The sequence below is a fragment of the Melanotaenia boesemani genome, chromosome 23, assembly GCF_017639745.1.
Source record: "Melanotaenia boesemani isolate fMelBoe1 chromosome 23, fMelBoe1.pri, whole genome shotgun sequence".
Taxonomy (NCBI): Eukaryota; Metazoa; Chordata; class Actinopteri; order Atheriniformes; family Melanotaeniidae; genus Melanotaenia; species Melanotaenia boesemani.
The window spans coordinates 20,889,253-20,912,515 of record NC_055704.1 but is presented as its reverse complement, the minus strand read 5'-3'; the positions used below and the strand labels follow the sequence as shown (position 1 = coordinate 20,912,515).

Genomic DNA, 23,263 nt, shown 5'->3' with positions numbered 1-23,263 from the left:
CTGAGATCCTCAGTATGAAAATGAGAACGAGTGACTGGTGAGATTAGGTGACAGAAACAAAGGTGAGAGGAAAAGAGAGGGAAAGAGGAGAAAGAAATTTGAAAAGTATCACGTCTGATTTGTGAAAAGTTGAGTGTGAACACCCTCATGAGGATGAAGGTGGTATAACACTGCAGTCACTGCTTACAGCCTCATATAGAGGATAATATGATACAGTAACAGTGTTTAGTTCATTTAGTCAGAGCATATCCTGAGGTTCTCCTGTTGTAGTTTTGGTTTGTAGACACATTTTGCACATTAACTTTGTCTTTTATCAGGATGTTTGTAGTGCAACAGATACCAGAGAGCAACCTGTTGATGCTGGTGGTGCAGGGAGACTGTGACTGCTCCAGACAGCACCCACCAATCACCCTGGGAGCCAAAGAAGTCAAATATATCCTTTCATTTTCACATTTAATTCAGACTAACTCCATTTTTGCAATGTGGTCTTAAATATTTTGAGAAAACCCCTTTTTCTGCTTGTTATTCCTCCATGACCCCACTGTACATAATGCATCAGTGAAGTGTGACAGGATGAGGTCCCAGAAGATTCGCAGGCGCCCTGAATCTTGCCATGCCTATCACCCACAGGTCAGCTCCTTGTTACTCCAATCCACTACAAATTTACATTCATTTACTGTTTGACACATCATAGCGGTATGAAGGATTGAGCCATAGAAAAACTACACTGAGGTCATTGTCTTTTTTTCCCCTGCAGGAGAACGCCAATGACTGTGGAGGAGCATATTTTATATCCGTCTCAGGCTCTCTCCTCTTCATCAGTCTATCCATTGTTGCTCTTGTTTCCTGATGATGGACAGTTTTACTGTTTCCCCCTTTCTCGTGTAAAGGGGCAGTCAAAAATACTCAAGTTTGCATATCTTTCACCTCTGGTGGATTTTTTTTTTTTTTTAACAACAGATTCTGCAAAATTTGCTCACAATGGCTGCAAACCAAGTCTCTCTTCAACGACTTTTGATGTGGCATTTCTTGGTGAGCTCCTGGGACTCAATGCGTCTGAAATGAAAACTGCAAGGAAAAAAGAAGAAGAAAAAGCAATTTAATGGGACCTTGTTGCCATGGAGACTTTTCACTTTGTGATTTTCTCATGCTCTGCTTTGCATCTCAGAATGAAAATGGACAAAAGAGATAAAGGTGTTAGCGTCATTAATAAAAGGGAATTATAAATCACAAGAGGCCATGTAACAAACTTCAAGGGAGAAACATGTTTCCTGTTCATATCCCATGGTGCTGAATATTGCAGACACACATGCATATTATATATGCGATTGCAAGCATGCACACTTCTGGTAAACAAACACATGCAATGCTTTATAATCCACTACACTTCATTTGCTTCATTTGCTTCTTCTTTTTTAAGTGTTGACTATTTACCACTGGGAGGAGAGCAGTACAAGAGGGAAACACTTGAGTTCCTGCTTCATTTACATGGTCATTTGCACAATTAATGGATAACATCGCAATGCCAGTGGATAAGATAATGGCTCAGTGCCTAGCAATCACATTTAAGCTAAATTAATGAAGATAACTTCAGTATAACATGAGTATTAAGATGCAATATAGTTAAATAGAATGGCTCATCAGCTCTGTCTGGATCTTCCTGTTTAGTTTTATTAAGATTAGATTGCAAAAATATTTCTTCCTGTGATTTTTTTTTAATGTTTGTATGCCTTTTTGTCTTGATCATTTGTGTCTTTCTGTGTGTGTACATACTGTACTTGTCTGTCTTTTGGCCTGGACACAGGAAGAATAAGAAATGTGTTGTCAGTTTTTACAGGGTGCAATTCAAATATTTGGATTCACATTTAAAATAATAAAATTGTATTTAAAAAAAGATGCATAAACATGGATTTGATTTGAATTTGCTTGTAAAGATTGTTTGGAAGTGCTTTATCTGAGAAATAAAGAGGAAACCTGGAGATATCTTGTGATAATACAAATGTAAACTAATACAGTAAATCAAACTGCATAGGGTATTTTTGTATATTTGCCTGTTTTATATTTTAAACTACATTTTTCAACATTTCATTGCTTTTTGGCCTGTGAGTATCCATGTATGTTTTTATATTATATTTTTAATTAATTTAAAATGCATAAACTTAAGTTGACTGATTTTGCCTGCTCAAGTGACTGGCTCAGAGATGTGTCATGTGTTATGAAACTCATTTAGTCCATCTTTCCCATTTGTGTTTGCACTTTCCACTATAAAGTATTCTTTTAATTGTATTGATAGCATTTACAAATTAACTGAGGTAATGATTTGTACAGTATGATGGAAATTAAATCCACATTTTTGTACTTCATTTGCTGTCAGTTTTGTTTTGATAAGTTTGTCTATGATAAATACGAGTGCACCTATAAAGATACAATATAACACTTTGAATTAAAGCAGTCTCAAAGTTGGCTGATCCTCAGAGAGGGTAAAATCACAAATACTCATCAGCCACTTCATTATACGCAAGTATACAGTTGTTTGTCAACACAAATAACTAATCAGCCAATCACATGGCAGCAACTCAATGCATTTAGTCATGCAGACATGCTTATGACGACTTGCTGATGTTTAAAGCAGGGACCAGGATCGGGAAAAAAGGGCAATTTATGTGACTGAACGTAGCTTTTCTCAATAATTAAGAAGCTACTGATCTACTGAGATTTTCATACACAACCATCTCTAGGGTTTACAAAGAAAAAGAGAAAATATCCAGCTGTCTGGACCAAAATGCTTTGTTGATGTCAGAGGTCAGATGAGGTTGGTGAGACTATTTGGAAGTGAGATGAAAAGTAACTAACTTAAATAACCAATGATTCCAACCAAGGTATGCAGAATACAGTCTCTGAATGCACAACACCTTCATCCTGGAAGCAGATAGGCTACAGGAGCAGAAGACCACAACGGATGCCTCTTTTGTCAGCTAAGAACAGAAAGCTGAAGCTACAGTTCACACAAAGTCACCAAAACTGGATAATAAAAGATTGGGAAAATGTTGCTTGGTCTGATGAGTCTCAATTTAAGCTGCTACACCATGGATCCATCATACCTTCTATCAATGGTTCAGGCTGCTGCTGGTGGTGTAATGGTGTGGGAAATATTTTCTTGGCACACTTTAGGCCTCTCAGTACTATCTGAGCATTGTTTATATGCAACAGAGTATTGTTTCTGACCATGTCCATCCCTTTATGACCACCATGTACTATCTTCTGTTCCAGCAGGATAATGCACCATTAAAGCTCTAACCATCTCAAACTTATTTCTTGAACATGAAAATGAGTTTACTGTACTCCAATGACCTCCACAGTCACCAGATCTCAGTCCAATAGATAATCTTTGGGATGTGGTGTAACAGAAGATTGTCATTATAGATGTGCAGCCGACAAATGTGCAGCAGCAGTGTGATGTTATCATGGAACAAAATCTCTTAGGAAAGTTTCCAACACCTTGTTGAATCTATGCTACAAATAATTAAGGCAGTTATGAAAGCAAAAGCGGGTCCAACCCGCCGGTACTAGCAACATTTACCCGATAAAGTAGTGTGTGAGGTTAAAACAGTCCAAGGAATCTTATTCATGACTCCTTGAATGAGTTTAAAAGCAGAGTGGATTGTGTGTGGATTTTTGTCTACTGATATTCTCATATCCTTAGAAATCAATTCCATTTAATGAATCCTGGTTTTATTTTTGTTCCTCAGAATTATGTACACCAATGGATGCATTATTCCTCGGTTTTATTTATTTATTTATTTATTTTCTGTCTTTCCTTTTCTTTGTTTATTTGGCAACTGTGCATCTTTATCATAGTAACCGGCTCTTGCTGTGTGTTGTGGTGAGTAAAGATGACCAGCAGGGGCGCTTGCATCCGCACTGTGGTTCATTGTTTGGGTTTCGCTGTTGCTCTGCACCGCCGTGCGGACGGAGCGACGGAGCGAAGGAAAATGGCGGACGGCGCAGATCAAATTGATATCTACGCCGAAATTGAGGAGGAATTTAACCAGGTATTTATTTTATATTCACAACACCCCCCTCTATAGCTCCGTGTTTTATACATTTGCGTAACCTTCTGGTGATATTAGAATCAGATAATGGCGTGTTGTGCTCCCCAAGCAAGCTTTATTTGCATGGAGGCCTTTTTCACCATGCTGCAAGCCTGCACCTCAGCTATCGCCGAACGGTGTTGCATTCCTTGTGTGAACATTGAACAAATTGTGTTTTTTTTAATGCAGCCATTTATATACAACTTAAACATATGTATGTATGTAATTATGTGTTTCCAAATGTATATACGAATAGTTTTACAGTGCAGCGTGCATTCTGGCCTCCGCATGGTTTCTGTGGCGGGCTAATAAGCTAAATACACGCAGTTTCTGCAGCTAGCTGGCCTAAGCCAAACTCGCAGTTATTCAGGCGGTCGTGCTCGGCAAGTCCATTGTTTTGAAGATTTGTGAACGCACAGTTTTAGTTGAATTGAGCTTAAGTGATGTGTTTTTTTTTTAAATTGATAGTGTCATAAATGGTAAATATGCGAATAAAGGACGCATTTACTTCAAGAAAAAATAGCTAACCTCTAGAAACTAGCTTGTAGCATTAACTTGCGCGGTAGATGTTTTCTTCCTCAACACACGCCCCTTTTGTCAGTTTCTGTGTGAGATAAGCTATATAAACTTTTGTTATTGAGGTTTAAATTATCTTTCTATATTTATTAGCAAAACACCTTATAGACGAGAGTCATGTTGACTTGTCCACTATGTATTGATGAAAGGGAGCTTGGGGAACAGAGCTAACATAATGCAGTATCATAACATCACAATTTTCAAAGGACATTTTAAACTGCTTAAACTAAGTTTTGTGGAGAGAAACCCAAATCCCCAGTCCCTTAAACTCAATTGTCCATGTTTATAAATATATATAGATATAGATATATACATACACACAAAGCTAAATGTTTTCACTGTACTTTTCATTTTAAAAAAGAATACAAAAACAAGAAAGACATGATGATAGCTGTGATGCAGATTCTGCTCATATCTACATTCACAGGTGACATGTATGTTATTTATCTTGTCAACATTTGTGTAAGTATCTGACTCAATGGCTGCTGTCTTACAACAGGAAGTGGAGTACCCAGTCCATGAACAGATCGACTTGTATGATGATGTAATATCGCCATCAGCCAATAATGGAGATGCTCCAGAAGACCGCGACTACCTGGATACGCTGCCTCCACCAGGTGGCTCAGAGGGAGGAAAGAGCGCCCCTCCCAACGTTGTATACACTTACACAGGCAAAAGGATTGCCCTTTACATAGGAAATCTCACATGGGTGTGTATAAGTCATCCAAGCAGATTTTTTTTTTACCATTTCAAATGATAACTCGGATTATATTAGAAGGAAAAATAAGTATAAATGTCAAATTGGGCAAATCGGTGCTAATTCATTGAATGTTTTTTGTCTTTTTACAGTGGACAACAGATGAGGACCTGACTGAAGCTATCCGGTCAATAGGCATCACAGATGTGCTAGAAATCAAGTTCTTTGAAAATAGAGCCAATGGCCAGTCAAAAGGGTAAGGTCATTGTTATTTTTATCTGACACAATTAAAGTAAATCAGAGTTTATATTGATTACTTCTTGCTGTGTATTGGAAGTTCAGCGTGGGATGTCGCATATGACGGGCCAGCTCTTTGCAGTTGTTCTTTGTCTGCTGTTATGGATAGTTTTCTGCTTTTTCTTTTTCTGCACATCCTTTGTGAGTCAAATGCAGTTTTATACAAACCATCTACACCAGATCTCAACTGATTATGGTGGGATGTTCCCCTCCAGATATATGACTATGTATGTCCTCTGCTTCCCTACTGATCTTCTCCAGGTTTGCTCTTGTGTGTGTCGGCTCAGAGGCATCATCCAGAAAGTTAATGGAGCTGTTGTCTAAGAGGGAGCTCCATGGTCAGAATCCCATCGTCACGCCATGCAATAAACAGTCTCTCAGCCAGTTTGAGATGCAATCACGTAAGAGTAAGTGGTGCAGGTGCACTGCTGGCATCTGTATCTATTTATTATTTTGAGTTTTCATTTAGCCAGCAGACTTAGAGTTAGGATATACTTACTGTGAATGCAAGCATACACTTCAGCGTTCTGCTATGTTTGTATATATACTTGCTGCAAACGACGAAAGCATGACACAGCCAAAATGCTCAACACCGGAGGTCAAAGCTAGAAGCAGTATACACTTGGACTTTAAAATAGTGAAAAGGTCAATCCACCATTCACACTGTTTTTCTGGGGCATCAACTCCAAAAATACTTCCAATTTGTTGCCAACTGTTTATTCATCACTGTGCGATGGGGAGTAAAAATCATACAAATGCCGATAGTTGTTGACAATGTCCGACAGATGGTCTTCTAAAATATCCGTCGTCGTGTTTACTTCTGATCTGTCATGTTCATGCTCTTGTTCGCATAAGCACCACCAGCGTTCAATTCAATATTGCAACTCGCACGTGTGACACATTACCTTGCATCAACACGAGTGGCCTGCATGCCAAATGAACAATAGGAATGCATGGCAGCCATGATACGTCCGCGGACGTGTCGCTAACAGCAAATATATCTCAGCCCTAAATCTGCTAAAAGTAAACATTGCAACACAATGGATTATGTCAGTTTAAAGTTGGCTTAGTCATGCAGCTGTTGCATGTGCCTAACTGTGTACATGTCTTTTATTTAAATGGAAGTCTAAGTTTGTAATTGTTCCCCACAGGTACCCAGTCAGGTCAGATGTCTGGAGAAGGTAAAGCTGGTCCTCCGGGTGCAGGCCCCCGTGGTGGTTTCCCCATGTCCGGTCGGGGAAGAGGCAGGTTCCCAGGACCACCTGGTCCTGGAGGAGACCGCTTCCCTGGTCCTGTAGGGCCTGGAGGTCCACCGCCACACTTCCCTGGTTAGTTTGGAAACAAGTTTTATACTGGTTGGTGATTGAGTTGGAAAAGCACTGACTCTTTGGTGGTTTTCTGTTTTGTTTTTTGTGTGTGTGTGTGTGTTTTTTTAAGTACAAATATGTGGAAAAAATAATAATTACAACAAATAATATGAGTATGAAAAGAACTCCAGGTTTTAAGAAATGAGTTTACCAGTTTGGGCCTAAATATGATTAATTTAGCCACTTGTAACAACAGTGCTTGCTTATCTCAGTTTAGACATTTAAACTCTTTTTACCTGATTAACCTGTGAAAAATCAAGTCACCTTGAAGGTTGTGATGGCTTAATTGTACCAGAAAACCTGAGCTTGTGATAAAAATGTTTTCCTGACCATATTTTTGTTCAACGTTGAAAAAGAATAGTTTTAGCCATAACATATATATAATATATAATAATTAATAAATAATGTTAAATTATTATAGATGATTAAAATGTATTTGTTTGAATTTTATTGAAGAAATCTGGGAAAAAAATATTATGAAAAAAGTTTTCTTTGGGAATTTTTTTTAACCATATATCTATTCTGAGTTAAGTCATTAGCCAGTCTCAGCACTATACCATACCATCTTTATTTATAAAGCACTTTAAAAACAACAACGTGCCTGACCAAAGTTCTGTATAATAAAATAGGTATAAATTTGGTGGATAGGTGCATTGTCAATGCATACTTGTCATTAATTACAGTGTAAGAACACTGTAAATAACATAACATGGTGGTGTTTATTGAGGTTTATGGATCAGTTGAGTTTTGATGTCTGATGTTTGCTGGCTTCTTATTTAACAACAGCATCGTAGCTGAAGTTGAAATAGTTCAGTTAATTTGACAGCTGCCGTGAAAACTTGGCTTAATTGAAATTCTGCTTTTTGTCTGGTTGTGCTGCTCAGCGAGCACATTGCTGCTTCTCACACCTGCATGGTACCAATACTGGTCTATTGTAATGTGTTTCTGGAGGCGTATTTATTTCTCACTTGGTAGGCTTTTTGTCTTTGCTTGTTCTGTTATCATCTGGTTTGTTCTTTGTCTGTCCCACTTCACCTCCAGTTGAACAAATCCTTACTTGGCTACAGTCTTTTGCTTGCTGACATTATCCAACATTCCCAGACAAGCAGTTTGCTTAAAGCTTAACTTGACAAGCCACCAACCTTAAACTCTAAAGACCCTGGATTGCCTGCCATGCTAAAGCAGTAGGAGAGAATAGCGTTTCCTTCTTTTTTTTTTTTTTTTTTTTTTTTTTTTGCAGAAAGCATCTATTGCCCTCCATCCCGCCCTTTTCACATCTATTCTTTTCCCTAGTGGCTGGTGCCCCACCCCGTTGGGCTGCGTCAGGCCTTTAGATAGGAGCAAGAATTTCATAGAGGGAAGAGTTGTGATTGGTTTGCTTTCTTCCCCATTAGGCTCGGGGATCAGACCAGATCTGGTTGGGCACCAAGATGGCCCTCTGATGGATATGTGTTTCAGTCCCTTCCCGCCGGGGGGCAGGAACGGGAGCTGGCATAGCAGAGGTGAAACACCTCGACTGATCTGATTGATCTTTTAATCTTATGCCTAAGATTTTCAATGAAGAATCTATTGTTTACTGTCTCAAATACTCGAGTTTTATTGCGTAGATATTTTATTTACCTTCCTGTAACTGTCAGTTATCTTCATCTCTACACAGTTTGACAACTATATCTAGTCACAAAATCCTCTTTTTAAGTAGTGCAGTTGTACAATTGTTAACTTGTGGGACCATTTCCACTGTAAAGCAGTGTACCCTCTTGTTCAAGTATTAAGGAAAATGAGTCTAGTATAAAGTACAGGGAAAGACCCTGCAACAAACTGCTCCAGCTGTATTTCCTCATCTGGTCTGCTGCCTTGTGATTTAATTTTCAGCATTATTTTGTACCTTTTTTGTAGCATTGGCTTGCTTTTTTCTGTCTTTGTCATTGTACCTGCTTTGAGTTCCCACAACCAGCACCATGCTGTATCTGTATGAAGGATACAGAGAAATGACAGACTACTGACAATGATGGAGCCATGCAAACATGTGCTGCATGTTGAATTTGAATCTGTCAATTGTGTCTTAGGGATTTTTGGCAACAAACTGTGTTAATTTTAAAATTCTCCGGGGAGTTTTGTTAATTCAGCTTAAATACAAAATAACTATGTTAAAATTTATTCATGTGCTTCTGTCTTGATTCTTGGTATTCATAGGGATGCAAGGTCCTCCACGACCTCCTCCTGGTCCACCTGGTCCCCCTGGCCCTCCTGGACCACCACCTCCTGGTCAGGGCCTCCCCCCTCCTCTAGCAGGGCCTCCAAATCGTGGTGACAGACCACCTCCCCCTGTTCTCTTCCCTGGTCAGTTTGGCCAGCCACCGCTTGGACCTCTTCCCCCAGGCCCACCTCCTCCAGGTTATGGCCCTCCCCCTGGTCCCCCACCCCCCCAACAGGGCCCACCTCCTCCAGGACCCTTCCCCCCACGTCCTCCAGGCCCTATTGGTCCCCCAATGGCTTTGGCTCCTCCTCCACATTTGGCAGGTCCCCCACCAGGTGGGCCACCACCAGCTCCTCATGTGAACCCTGCCTTCTTCCCCCCACCCGGTAATAACAGTATGCCTCCTAATGACAGTCGAGGCCCCCCAGGGCCAAATGACCCATATGGACGCCCACCACCATATGAGAGAGGAGACTATGGTCCAGGAGGCAGGTAAGAGCAGTCAGCAGCAGGTACAACCAGCTAAAAAAAACTATTGCATCCTGAATCAAGATCTCTCTAAATCACACCACAGTAAATTGTTATTAAGTTGTTTAACTAGTTTGAATGGGTTCTATAGATAACTGATGTTTTTATTTGTTACTTTGTAGAGAGATGGAGTCATCACGGACCCCTCTGAGTGAGGCAGAATTTGAGGAGATCATGAACAGGAACAGAGCCATCTCCTCAAGTGCCATTTCTAGGGCTGTATCTGATGCCAGTGCAGGTAACACAGATACCATTTCATACCAATTTTAGCAATAGATGGTCCTAGAATTTTTTTTGTATATGCTAATCAAAGGATGGTCAAAGGTTTATAAATGGAGTATTGGAAGCCAAAGTATTGCCATCTAGAGAATTTATATAGATTGACCTCATCTTCCCAAGTCACTCAGCTGCAAAGACGACAACCTCATTTCAAAGGTCATCTAGACCTTTCTGTCTTTAAGACATCTCTGTAATCTGAACAACTGATTGGTTTCATTAAGGATCAAGGATAAGTATAGCGGAGTATTATCTGTAGTAATGAAAATTTATGTCATGTTATCTAATAGTATCTCTTCTAAGAACAAAACCCTGAGGAACTCAAGATTTACTTTTGTATTTATTAAGAGAAGATTTCCTTGAACAGTTTGTTTGGGATGTGATCTAAAATTCAAGTTGATGGTTAAGATTATGTTAATTCTGCTCAGAGATGTAACAATGACAAGCAAAGGAATCGAAGCTGCATGGAACACAATGGTGACAAATGGTGAGACTAAGATAAATTACTCTAATATAACTTTGTGGGGTTTTTTTGTCTTTTGTTCTTTTTAGCTGATTATGGCAGCGCTATAGAGACTTTGGTGACAGCCATTAGTCTAATTAAGCAGTCCAAAGTCTCCGCAGATGACCGCTGTAAGGTCCTCATCAGTTCGCTGCAGGACTGTCTTCATGGTATTGAATCAAAGAGCTATGGCTCTGTTTCAAGGTAAGGCCTTTAAATGAGATGCTTAAGCAGTTCACAGGCTGTAACAGACCAATAACAAACTCAGCTTTATCATTTGTTTTTATCTCCACTAGGCGAGAACGTTCCAGGGAACGAGACCATAGCCGGTCTCGGGAAAAGAGCCGGCGACACAAATCACGCAGTCGCGACAGGCACGAGGATTATTACAGAGAGCGCAGTCGTGAGCGCGATCGCCATCGGGAGAGGGACCGGGATCGAGACCGGGAAAGAGAGAGAGAGAGGGAGTATCGCCACCGCTAGCAGAGAAAGGAGGTGAGTGCAACTTTTTTCTTCTTTTCTGTATTGTTACATTTGTGTTAGACCTGGACTGAAAAAGACTAGTTGGGGCTAAGCCAGCCTGACGTACATGGAAGAAGAGGAAAACACAGATCAGGTTTTGAAGGCTTTTCTGAAAGCTCACCCCTTCTTTTTTTAATTGGATATGGCATCGGTCAAGCTCCCAACATAACAACAAATCCTGCAAGAAGCCGTGAAATAAGCCAACTTCTTACAGTAGATACTATTCTGAACATGAGAAATCATTTGGATGAAGAAAAGTGGGGGTAAGCAGAGGAAAGCTTTCAAAACTCAGTCGTGTGGTGGGAGGTAGGTAAAAGGTAAGTAAGACTTTGGATATATAGTGTGATGGGCTATTACTGTGTTTGTATATAGTCTCAGACACTGTATGTAAACACAATGCATTGCTATGCTGCATATTGCACTTTTTTGGACTCTGAAAACTAGGAAATACTGATTGTTCTTGAAAATGAACTTTGTGTTTTTATACTTTTTGGTTATCAGGCTTCAGCAGCTGGTAGATTACAAATTTCACTGGTCACACTTGCTTTATTCTGTGAATATGTGAACTCTTAACGAACATGTGCATATTAATTAAATAAAACACTGATAATTGTACATCCATATATGAACTGAATTGCCTGACCAGATAAACTTTCTAATACATTACTTGGGCTCTTGAAATATCAAGTTATATGAAATTGTCAGAATTTTGTGTTTTACCAGCAGCTATGGCTAATGACCAGATATGGAGAAATTTTTTAGCTCTACTATTCAGAGTGACTGGTAAAAAGCCATTTTAGTAGATGTTACAACTTACCATGTCTGTTAGTTTTTAGTATCCTTGATCTGATAGCTTTTTCATGGGTTGCCTGGAGCTGGATGTCAAAATAAAGCCTAATTTTTACACTGTTTAGTATGAATTCAGCATTCGACATGGCTTGTTTGTTCAGTTTCGATTGGATTTTTAGAATGGAAACAGAAAAAAAGTGAATGTTCACCTGATCAATAGCAGATAAATTATTTTGTAAATGTTCCTTCAGTAGTAATGTCGTTCCCTTATGTCTGACTTTAGTAGTTTAATATAAAACTTTGTCATAAATAAGAGAGAGTAAATCCTTATTAAAAATGTTAATATCTAAATGTTGGATGCAGACATTTTTACAATGTTATTACCACATGTTTGCATGTGAGTCGTGTCTCTTGACGTTTTATTTCTGTGAAATTGACTGTTTTTATTATGTGGCAGTGCTCTATAATGCACCTCATTGTAAACATTGAGGTTTAGATGGAAAACATGAAAATGAATCATACTTGTGTGATTTCTGCTGTGGTATTCCAAAGCTATGCCTAAATTCTGGGTCTCACAATGTTGCTTAAAACATTGCTGTTTTAAGCAAAGATCAGGGGAAATTTTTTTATCTTAACTGATTTATTATTGGCTTTGTATCCAAAAGATCTGCTGTATTCATTTTAAGTCTTTTTGTTCGTTTTTTGTTTTTGTTTGTTTCATTTATTGCAGATCTTACAAGTTCTGTTAACATTTAATTGTAAATATTTGTCAGTTAGGCTGCAGCATTTAGTGACACATAATGAAAAATGAACAAATAAACCCAAATTGGCTGGAGGTAAAACATTTTTGTGTCTGAGCATTCAGCGTTCTGTTGGCATTGTCATGTCATGAAGGAACTATAGATGAATTATCCAATGCTACTTTTCACCAGCTTGTACATGAGTAATATTTATAGCACATTGTTGGTGTGTTGCTGTTTACATTTATCTGTAATATCTGAGGTTAATTCTCTGAGACTTGTTGGTGCTTGTCTGGGATCCTCAGCTTCAGGGTTTTGTAAATGATTGTGTGATCTTTGTGGGAAGATGTAGTTTTCCACTGCGTCTCTTGCATGTTGAATAACCGACTTGAGCACATTTTTGGAGCTGCAGATGAAATAGTGTTTGTGTCGCTCTGATGTTTTTTTACTGCTGAAGAACTCAGATTTCTGTGTTAATGTATGTAAAGCAGTCTTTATAAAGTAGAGCCCTGCAGTTACATGGGACCTTCAGCATCTCTGTACAGTTGTGCCAAACCCCAAATAATATTTCTCGTGTTAATTCAGCTTCCAGGTGAAAATTTCATTCACTAAGTTCAAATTAATTGATTTTCCAGCACAGAGCTGGAATTATGCTTCATGTGTTAGTCACCTAAGTGATATTTTCAGTTTATTCTAAGTGTACCTGTTTCCTCTGTACTCAAATATTATTTGGGGTGGCTTGACTTGTCGAGTAGCTGAATTCTGAATATTAGCAAAACCCAAGATGATGTGACTTTGTAACTGTATTGGCAATATGAAATGAATAGTTAGTTATGCTGATTTTAATCTCTTAGTGCTCCCTGAGTTAATCTGTCCTTTGTTCTAAGCAACTGTCCTTTTACGTAACACATTTTCCTGGAAAATAAGACTTTATGTCCACTGGAAACCTCTTGAAATAACATTTTGAGAATTATACATGGTATATTTTTTTTCTTGTCCCTCTCATTTGCACAGCATTTGTACAACTTCATTGTGTTGTCATGAATGGAAAAACCTTATTCAAGTTGAAATGGCAATCAAATCTGTTTTCTCACATCAAGCGGCCATTATTACACAAGAGATCTCCAGTGGACACAAGGCCTGGTGACTTTAAGTAATGTGTGGATGCCAAAATGCATTTGTTGGTTAATATTTAGCCACAAAAAAGAAAATGTCTTATGGAGTGTAAATGAAATGATCAAATGGAGGTGGGCAAACGTTTCCATGTCCAAATATGTCCATTTTCCATTGCTCCATGCCTTTAGATTTAGCATGTCAGAGCTTGTAAATCTGGAAAACAGCTGAGAATTGAATGCATATCACGTTATGTAGTGTGGCCATTTGTTGTGTCTAGGTATGCTTCACATTGTTTTATATGTTCATATATCATGAGAGAATTCAGTGTGTATTAAAAGCTGAGATTCCTATCTCTGCTATGTCTTCAGGCTTTGTTCAGGCAGGGGATTTATATTTTTTAAAACATAAGATTATTTGCTAATGTCAAACCAGGGTTAAACAGTTTTACCCACAGGTTAGAAACTAGCATTCATGTAATTTTAAATAAAGCAAAGGAGATGAAATAGGAGCTCATGACTAAAAAGTAATTTCTGTTAATGTACTAAACAAAAAAAAATACAATTTATATTTTAACCCAGTTAAAGCATCTGTAAGCCATTAGTTTCACCGTTGATCGTCATTAGTTGTCACTCTAAGTTAAAAATGTGAACATTTTTCACAGAATCTGGGTCATTCGAAGAGAACATGTAGCTTTTTTTGCTGACATAGTGACTCAGGACACGGCAGTAACATATCAATACAACTCTAGCACAAGAAAAAGGTAAGTATGACGTGTAGAAGGAAGAAATGTTGGTTGTCCCCAAACTCAATGGACTGCTTGACCCTGGTTTGATGTTTCATTTTCATGCTGTATTAACTAAAACTGCTGCACTGTTACGTTTTTCAAATAACGTCCATTGAATTTAAATTCCTTAAAATGCTGGTTTTTACTGTAATTTGACAGTTGTTAAAAGTTTTGGATATGGACATTGTCTCGTCTAATTAATAGTGTTGATTTTCCATTGAGCTTGATAGCAGTATTTCATGAAAATGAGCTAAGCTGTTTTTGTGCAGCCATCTACCATGTTAACCATTTCTATGGCCGAACACCATGAATACAGGATAAAACTGAATATTTAAACCATGTCACATCTGTACTGGAAGTACTTGATAGCGACCCTAACTATTTGGCATTTGTGGACCATGGAAGCAGTACTTAATTGGGGCTTCAAAGCTAGAGATTACGAAATGACTTTTAACCATTTCTTCTAAAAAAAAATGTTACTGTTGAAAGAATTTTTTAACATTTATCTGGTCAGTCCTTTCTCTCATTAGTGCTACCATAATTATAACAAATTCCCTCTAGGTTTCTGTACCTTGCATGATGAACTTTTTCTCTTTTAGCGCAAAATATTCTATTATTTGGCTCGTGTTGTTTGTTAGATCACCGGAAATATAAAATTGTAGTGACCCCTTACTTAGTTTTTTTTTTTTTTTCTTTCTTTTCTTTTCAATTGGGTTTAAGCTCTCTCTCTCTTCACACACACACACACACACATATATATATATATATATATATACACTACCGTTCAAAAGTTTGGGGTCACTTCTCTATTGAATCCCATGGCAAAGTGACCCCAAACTTTTGAACGGTAGTGTATATATCTTGATAAATAGCTCACTTGGCTGTTGTATTAATTAACTTGTTCTGTTAGAGCCCATTAAGTCCCTTACTCTTTGTTTTGTCCTCTTTGGAAAATAGTCTAAAGAAGGTATAGTTATTATGGTATTTGCCAGTGTGGTTAAAGGTTTACAGTATGTAGCTCTGTCGTGTGTCCACCCAAACTTGTACAATGTAATGTAAATATCCTCACACAATTAAAAATAAAACAGCCCAGTTTGCTCCAGATGTGTGAAAATCAACTACAGGAGGGGAAAAAATGGTCTTAGCCCAGTTATTTACATAAAACCGCATAAGTCATGGTTCATTTTTTAAATTAACACTGGTGCTTTGTAGACCTCAGATTTCAGTGAAAATAAGTCTATCTTTGGTTAAATCTATAGTGGTTTTGCTGACTTTCATGAGTTACACATAATTTTGTTCTATTGATATAGTCTTATCAACCACTGGAGTTCATAATGTTTTTGTAATTGATAAATAAAAGAGTCGGTTGTGGGAAAAGTCGCTCATTGCATTTCAAATTTGCTGAACAATGAGCCAGTTTACATGCAGCCCAGAAATCTGATCACTACCTTATTTCTGGGGTAGTCAGATAATTCAAGTGGTCATGTATTAGGCAAAATCTAAAATCCTTCATCAGATAACTGCTATTATTAGATTATGAGATATCAAATTAGCACACCTAGATTTTTTTCTCCTATACCCAGATGTCTTCATGCATGTTTAACCTGTAAATCTGATTCCTTTCATTCTTTTACGCATCTGCAAAGAGCTACGTCACTTCCGTCCAAAATCAGCTTCTCACGCTGAGATAGGGCCAAATTAAAATTTTTAAAACAGCACTTGTAATAATTTTTATTTCTGGAAACCCAAAAAAAAAAAATCTAAAAGGAAGGCTGCAAAACTATCAGAAACTTTAGTAACCACTGATGTAAAACATTTGCCTGTTAACTATTTAAGAGCTTATTGCTAACATGGCGGCGCCATGTTCAACAAAGACCGGATGTTTTGAAAGTGACAGGAAGTGATGTCACTGTGCACATACGAACTCCGAAATAAAACTGATAATGGAGTGGTTCCCATGACTCCTTTTTTCGCCATGACTCCGAAGATAACTAAGTTGGTGTTTAGATTTTTAACATGGCGTCAATGTGTTAAAAAAATAACATGTTCATTTGACTTGAAACTCTTCGCATTAACAAATTGTGACAGCCTTGATAAAAATCCCAAATTTATTTGATAAATATAGGCTATATTTTTATTACAATGATCTGGCTACCCCCTGAAATGATCTTGAGAGCCCCCGTAGGGGTCAGGACCCCCAGTTTGGGAAAGGCTGCAGAATAGACTAGTAATGTACACAAGGATTTTTCAAATACGGTACTATTACTGATTACTCCCAGATATCTGGTTTTATTGGTCATGTAAACAGGTTCACTGTCAACAACCCTTTTTCAGAAATTTCAAGTCCTTTGTCCCACGTCTCAAAATATACATTTAACCTCTTTTTATGTCAGAGTCCTACACGTGACATGTCAACAGCTGTACTCCGCATGCATACCGTTACAATTTGTTTTAATAGTGACTGAAGGAAATCTTTAGGATGTTCATAAATGAATGTTTTCTTATGTGTAGCTGCTGATCGATTTCATATTAACTTGGACATTTTCAACAGAAATGTGCATGATATGTTTCTGTGTCTGTGCTAGGGTTGGGAGCAATACACAGTCAACTGGGTGACTAAGAGCTTGCTTTCCTAAAAGAAAATTCACCCATTTATTTGCCCAGTTTGCAAACAGAAATCTTTCTAACCACATTCAGTCACTAAGATTTGTATGATCAACAAGCTCATGACCCAAAAAGACGGTGAATTGAACCCAGCCTCGGAGTACGCTGTTATCTAGTGTAGAGGTCTTAATGAGTGGGGGGAGTGTTTACTATTGGGCTGGCTCGAAACCAAACACCACCCTTCGTTTTGACACCTTTCAGCTAACGAGGATCAAGGATGGAAGGAAGGAAAAGGAGGAATGTTTTCAGTGCACCACCACCAACCCCACCCTCTCCATCCCGCTCACCTTGCATGACCGGACAGGACTACAGCCAGCATCTCTTCCTCCACCCCCTTCCATTTCTCTTATCTCCTTCTCCACCCTTCTCTCTATCTGTTGTCTGCCTCAGCAGTGGATGGAGGACCCTGATGTGTGTAAGGCTTTGTTATCCAAACTTCTTTGCTCCTGGTAACTAAAGATGGTAAAAACAAAAACTTTCCAAACAGCTTTTTTTTTTTTTTTTGTTTGTTTTTTTAATGAAGAGTACCTGTGATGCTTTTTTGGCAAAGAAACAAAACAGCAGTGAGATCCCACAATAGACACAAACATTACATCTTTGCTTTTGTTTTGGCTCGCTGTACTGTGTACATTAAGTTTAGAGTAGGTTTTATAGGGTATATGTTTGGTGTTTTCTCTCCTACCCTCCCTCTCATTCTCATTTATTCTTTTCATGGTTGGTATGTTTGTAAATGTCTGCTTTTGATTAAAAACTAGATGTTGTAATAAAAATGTAAACTGAGGTACACTTTGCATTTGGTGAATTCCTCTACATGTTTAGTTCATTTATATTAAATGTATATTTTGGACTGCAGAATGTTTTTCACTCCATTAGACACTTTTAGCTCTAGTCTTTTTCTGTTTTTTTTTTTTCAATGGAAAAGCTTTTACAAGGTAAGACAAATAACAGGGTTGTATTATATTTTTGAATGTTTTCTGATGGGTAGTTGTAGAAATAAATAGACTGAACAAGTTTAAATGTTTATATAAGAACATTATGGGAAGTTGTTTGCTAAGGATGTTAAATCATAACCAACATGCTGCTGTTCACAAAGTGGCTTCTGACGTGTCATTCATGTGTTACTACACTGAACAATCGTCACCACAATTAGGTAAAACCAAACTGTGGTCTGTTTTATAAATGTGAAAGACATTGTTCTATTTAATGTGTTAGGACTGTTTTTCTCCTAAGACATTTCCAACTTGTTAAAAATGGGTAGAAATGTGCTGCAATGTTCAATTCCATGCAATGCAGCACCCTTTTTATTCTTCCACCTGTCATTTTAATGTCTTGCATGTTTGTCAGGTTGTTTTGTTTTTTATTCTTTGCTGTCTGAAAGGTTTGAAAGATGGACACATCTTTCATGTTTCCACTGTTTGAGACCAAACGGGTAAAACAAATTAACTGTATTCAGCTTTTATGGGTTAATACAGATGAATTTGGACTGTGAAACTATACAAGTTTTAATTTGAGGAAATAAAAATTGAGGAAAATTGTAACAAATGACTCAGTTTAGTGGTGAAATAGTGTCTAATCTGTTCATCCCAAAGTTTAGCCTTTAATCTCAGATCAGGTATGCATAAAATGAAATTAAGTATTAAACGCTGTACAAGTTACAGAAAGCTGAATTATTGATAAAAAAGGATCAGGCAAGCTAACACTTTGCTTTTTCTCTTTTTTGTGTTACTCGCTGGACGTTCATTATTACTGTTAAAATGACTTGTTAATCGATCATGTCAGTTTTCATTCAAGACCATAAGCTGCACTAATACTGCACTTCAGGTAAATCAAATGTGTAAACCCCAGTCCAAGGATGGGAAACTCAAAAAAGTGTTAGAAAGCTGATTTCAATAGAGTTGCAGCATTTTTATATTTTAAAAACCCCTCATGATTCATTTGCAGTTAATTCTAATTAAAATTGCCTTACGGTGTGTTTTGTATTGAATGGATGTTTATTCATTTGCTCATGAACTTGTAAACCGTCAGTCACTCTGTGCTAGCTTCTCTCTGCAGTGCTGAAGGTAAGTGTTTTCAGGTCTGCATCCACAGCAAATGTGAGCATAAGAAGTCTGGATGATTCTGCTGCATCTAATGAGACACTTTACCCTGCACAAGGAGTTGGAAGCTTTTTAAAATAGTCTTGTTAATATTTAAGTTACATTGTTTGATAGAGTTCATTTTAAACTAAGTATTTGCAGAGCCCCAGCTATTTTTTTCATAAGTTGGGAGGCAATAAAATATCAATATTTGGATTATTTCTGAGACTTGCTGTGAGGTGTGAAAGGGGGGTAAATAAAATTTAATGCACTGTCAAAACTATCTAGAATTCCCAGTGGAGAGCAGGACTTTTTCTCTGGGCTGCAAAATTTTAAGAGCATTGTACAAAAGGCTGTAATAAATGGGGTGTTTTCAATTTTATTTTTTACTGATAATTAGAAATCTAATATCTGAAAAATGTGTCTTCAGTGAAAGGGGTGTGGTGGGTACACACAAGTTTTAAATAAAACTCTTAAATTCTGTTTGGTTTTCTTTTGTTTCTTTTTTATAAAATATTACCAGAAAGTACTTCTTAATTGAGTTCGTTCTGGGTTTTCAGGTTTTATAAAAGAATAAACTTAATCCTGAAAATAAATTTGTTCTTAAAATATTACATGACAAAGAAAGCTGGATGAGTAGTTACTTCAGGAAGGTAGTGGAAGTATGAACACACTTTTTTAATACACCTGCCCCCCACCCCCTCCTTTTTTGTGTGTGTTTTTAAACCATGGCTATTCGTACCTTACCATAATATTTAACATGTTTTAAGTGTCAGAGGTTCATGTAAATAATGATGCGTTAATAACATACGGCAAGAGGTTCATAGAATAAATTTAAATTGCACTATTCTTTAGGCGATGTGGATCTACTTTAAATCTACACTACAGAATCAGAGGGACCAGGTTAGGTATCTATTGTATATACACACACGTGTGTGTAGAGAGAGACTCATCAAGAGCTGTTTATCTGCAGAAATTTAATGGATCCACTGGGGGCCCCAAGATGTCTATTTTACGAGTTTTCAAAGAAAATCCAGATTTAATTTGAGGCTTGCCGAGTTCTAAACGTGTATTAAATATGTTTTGTGCCAAATGAGCAAGTGTTTACGCTTATTGGTAACCCGCAAACATGGCAGGGGTGACTGAGATTGTATGAAATGTGAATTTGGTCAGACTTTTTACATTTTCATTTAAATTCTCGTTAAAGCCCACGCTGTGGCAAGACAAGATGTAGGACGGATCTGACAATGTGCACCCCAGTACAGGGGCCCAGGCAAAGGCTGCTGAACCTGTAAAATCAACAAAGTTACAAAACAAAGTTGTCAGATATGCGTCTTCCCTGCATATAAGTTGTCATTGGTATGTCTGCTACCTTCTACCCATAGAACAAGTAGAACGGAAGTGGTAAGTCGAACAACTTCTAATCTGATCAGGGGAACGTACTGAGATCGGTGGGGCAGAATGCATCACCCTGGTCAGACCTGCAGTTTCTTTTTCATGCGTTTCGAGTATCTGGTTTAATGAAGACCACGTGTAGTGTCTTCACACAGTTCGGATAGCTTCGGTCAGGTCGAGCTATGAAGGTATGGAATATTTTGTGCTTTAGACGTATTTAACATTTGCGTCTTAATTACCAGGATTCGATTACAGCATTGGATCATTGTTTGTAGTAGGGTAATTTTTAAATTACTTTTATAGAACAGATTATTTGACTACTAGATCACATCGTACTGAAGGTGATGCGTTACTGAGAAATTTAAGTAACAATATAACGATAACTCATATTTTTATAGGACTCGGTTAAACTTTCTGTTAGCATTTATTTTCTTGATTTACGTTTTAGTATGTGGTTTTGATTGCATGTTAAACTATAACGTTATTTTTCGTGGCGGAACATTTCTGTTCATATGTTGGTTTTTACACCGGAAGAAAAATCTCGTACTCAATACTTCCGGTGTCAGTATACGGAGCACAATAATAGGATATCGTTGTGTATGTAAAATCTCCAATGCTTAAATGGCAGGTCTAATCGTATATGAACACGGCGGGATGATAAAATTCCTTTAGGGTGTGCTAAAGATTTAACCCAAACTTTTCTTAGGCTTACTATGTTTAAAAAGATGAGTGAATTTGGTCCAGATTCCGGGGGGCGCGTTAAGGTAACGTCTGTTCAGTGTACTCGCGACAGTTTGCTGTGAATTTTTACTGGTTTAAATAGCTGAGGTTGAACAGTTGGTTTAAATAAAATTATTTACTGTAGGAAAATCAACATTGTCGGTGATTCTGTCATTGTTTTGAATTTACGTCGATAGTATAACATTTCTTGTGTCTTTTCCTCTCTCTTTGCGTGCCATGTTTTACTGTAGGGAGTGACGATAGTGAAGCCTATTGTGTTTGGGAATGTTGCCCGTTACTTTGGGAAGAAGAGAGAAGAGGACGGACACACACACCAGTGGTCTGTTTACGTAAAGCCTTACAGAAATGAGGTAAGGCACTCAGAAGGAACCTAGCTCGATTAGATGCTGGCACTGTGGTTCACAACTTTATTTTATGTAAACACATTAAAATGTTCTCACAGGACATGTCGGCATATGTGAAGAAGATACAGTTCAAGCTACATGAGAGCTATGGTAACCCGTTAAGAGGTGAGATAATCTCTGTTAAAAGCATTATCAGAAGGAGTGTCATTTATAATGTTGAATTGCATGTAAAAGTTATATGACACACTAAATACAACTCATTAATCAGCCTGTTTAATTTACTTTCTTCAGTGGTCACTAAGCCCCCATATGAGATTACAGAGACAGGCTGGGGGGAGTTTGAGATCATCATCAAGATTTTCTTCATTGATCCCAATGAAAGACCAGTAAGATCTGTCATAATTCTTTAAGGGGGAAATGGTGGGACTGATTTGTACTTATTTGGTTAATAGTTTTCACATAATTTGAAAAGAGTAATATTTGATAGACTATATTAACTGTGGCTTTTGAGTTTAACCACTCAGTTTGTATGTTTGATTTGTTTTTGTTTTCAAAGGTGACTCTGTACCATTTGTTGAAGCTGTTCCAGTCAGATTCCAGTGCCATGCCTAAGAAGACAGTTGTCTCTGAATTCTATGATGAAATGGTACAGGTCCTCTAACGATCTAATGTGTCACCACAGCCAATACTGTATTTTTGTGTGTTTCTGAATATGACTTTAGGTGATAAAGTGCAGTAATTGATAGACATGCTTTTCTTTAAATGTGTTCATCTCCCCCAGATCTTTCAGGATCCTACTGCCATGATGCAGCAGCTACTGACTACATCAAGACAACTTACACTGGGAGCCTACAAGCATGAGACGGAGTGTATGTACTTTTATATTTAAATGTGGAATCAAGTGTGTGCACGTGCTGTTGATACTTGGTTATAATTTGACCACAGTGATTCGCACAAAGAAAATTTTGTGGCGCTTTTCAAAATGGCATTCACTGTGGGTGAGGCTATCTCTTCAGTGTTTCTTCATGCATTCTTGTTTTTGTCTACAGTTGGTGAGCAAGAACAGAAGACAAAGGAGAAAATGGAAGCTGCAAAAAGGAGAACAAGTCAGGAGATCACGGAGTTGAAAGACAAACTAAAAGCCAGCAGAGAAAACATCAACCACTTGAAGACAGAGATCAGGAAACTGGAGGAGGATGGAGATCATAAAGAGCACTAAAAGATGTACAAATACACACACACGGAAATGTAGATGTCTCACATTTGGTAGTAGATTGGTGGTTTGGGTTAGAACGACCAATACACACACAAGTACCATTTTTTTCAACTTGTCTCCACCAGTTCCAACGACGCACTGGAAGTTGACTATAATAATTTTCTGTAGAAAGATTCCATGATGTCATAACATTGTTTTCATTTAATGTTTTCAATTGAATTGCTTTTTTTTTTTTTTTTACTGGCCATTTTATATAAAAATTTTTTAAAGCACTACTTATGTCTGTTTCTTATGCTGACATTTAGATTTGATGGCATTTGTCTCAACTTGTTAGACAAATTGTTCA

General features: G+C 37.8%; 3 protein-coding genes across 11 annotated transcripts in view; all 3 read left to right on the top strand.

The window, feature by feature from the left end:
• cacna2d4a (calcium channel, voltage-dependent, alpha 2/delta subunit 4a) overlaps positions 1–2,363 on the top strand; it is an 84,730-nt gene extending 82,367 nt beyond the window's left edge. For all 5 annotated transcript variants that reach the window (XM_041977630.1, XM_041977629.1, XM_041977628.1 and 2 more), the window contains 3 exons: positions 318–433; positions 548–630; positions 758–2,363. In XM_041977630.1, coding sequence (XP_041833564.1) covers positions 318–433; positions 548–630; positions 758–850 — 292 coding nt within the window. In that variant the 3' untranslated portion in view covers positions 851–2,363. The remainder of the gene's footprint in view (positions 1–317; positions 434–547; positions 631–757) is intronic.
• Positions 2,364–3,939: 1,576 nt separating this feature from the next.
• On the top strand, positions 3,940–21,674 carry cpsf6 (cleavage and polyadenylation specific factor 6). 4 transcript variants are annotated; one of them, XM_041977023.1, is made up of 11 exons: positions 3,940–4,052; positions 5,167–5,376; positions 5,517–5,620; positions 5,923–6,068; positions 6,813–6,989; positions 8,423–8,530; positions 9,222–9,717; positions 9,876–9,991; positions 10,582–10,735; positions 10,828–11,026; positions 21,588–21,674. In XM_041977023.1, exons 1-10 carry the CDS (start codon positions 3,993–3,995, stop codon positions 11,012–11,014), a joined length of 1,758 nt encoding a protein of 585 aa, XP_041832957.1. In that variant the 5' UTR covers positions 3,940–3,992; the 3' UTR covers positions 11,015–11,026; positions 21,588–21,674. The 4 variants fall into 4 exon arrangements, with proteins under 4 accessions (XP_041832957.1, XP_041832958.1, XP_041832956.1 ...); XM_041977024.1 differs by lacking the exon at positions 21,588–21,674 and adding an exon at positions 17,348–19,703 and having other exon boundaries at positions 5,923–6,062; XM_041977022.1 differs by lacking the exon at positions 21,588–21,674 and adding an exon at positions 17,348–19,703.
• yeats4 (YEATS domain containing 4) lies at positions 20,506–23,189 on the top strand. 2 transcript variants are annotated; one of them, XM_041977027.1, is made up of 7 exons: positions 20,506–20,804; positions 21,588–21,707; positions 21,800–21,866; positions 21,993–22,087; positions 22,258–22,347; positions 22,483–22,570; positions 22,751–23,189. In XM_041977027.1, the coding sequence occupies exons 1-7, from the start codon at positions 20,799–20,801 to the stop codon at positions 22,918–22,920; spliced, it is 636 nt and encodes a 211-aa protein (XP_041832961.1). In that variant the 5' UTR covers positions 20,506–20,798; the 3' UTR covers positions 22,921–23,189. The 2 variants fall into 2 exon arrangements, with proteins under 2 accessions (XP_041832961.1, XP_041832960.1); XM_041977026.1 differs by lacking the exon at positions 20,506–20,804 and adding an exon at positions 21,093–21,380.
• Positions 23,190–23,263: the final 74 nt, after the last annotated feature.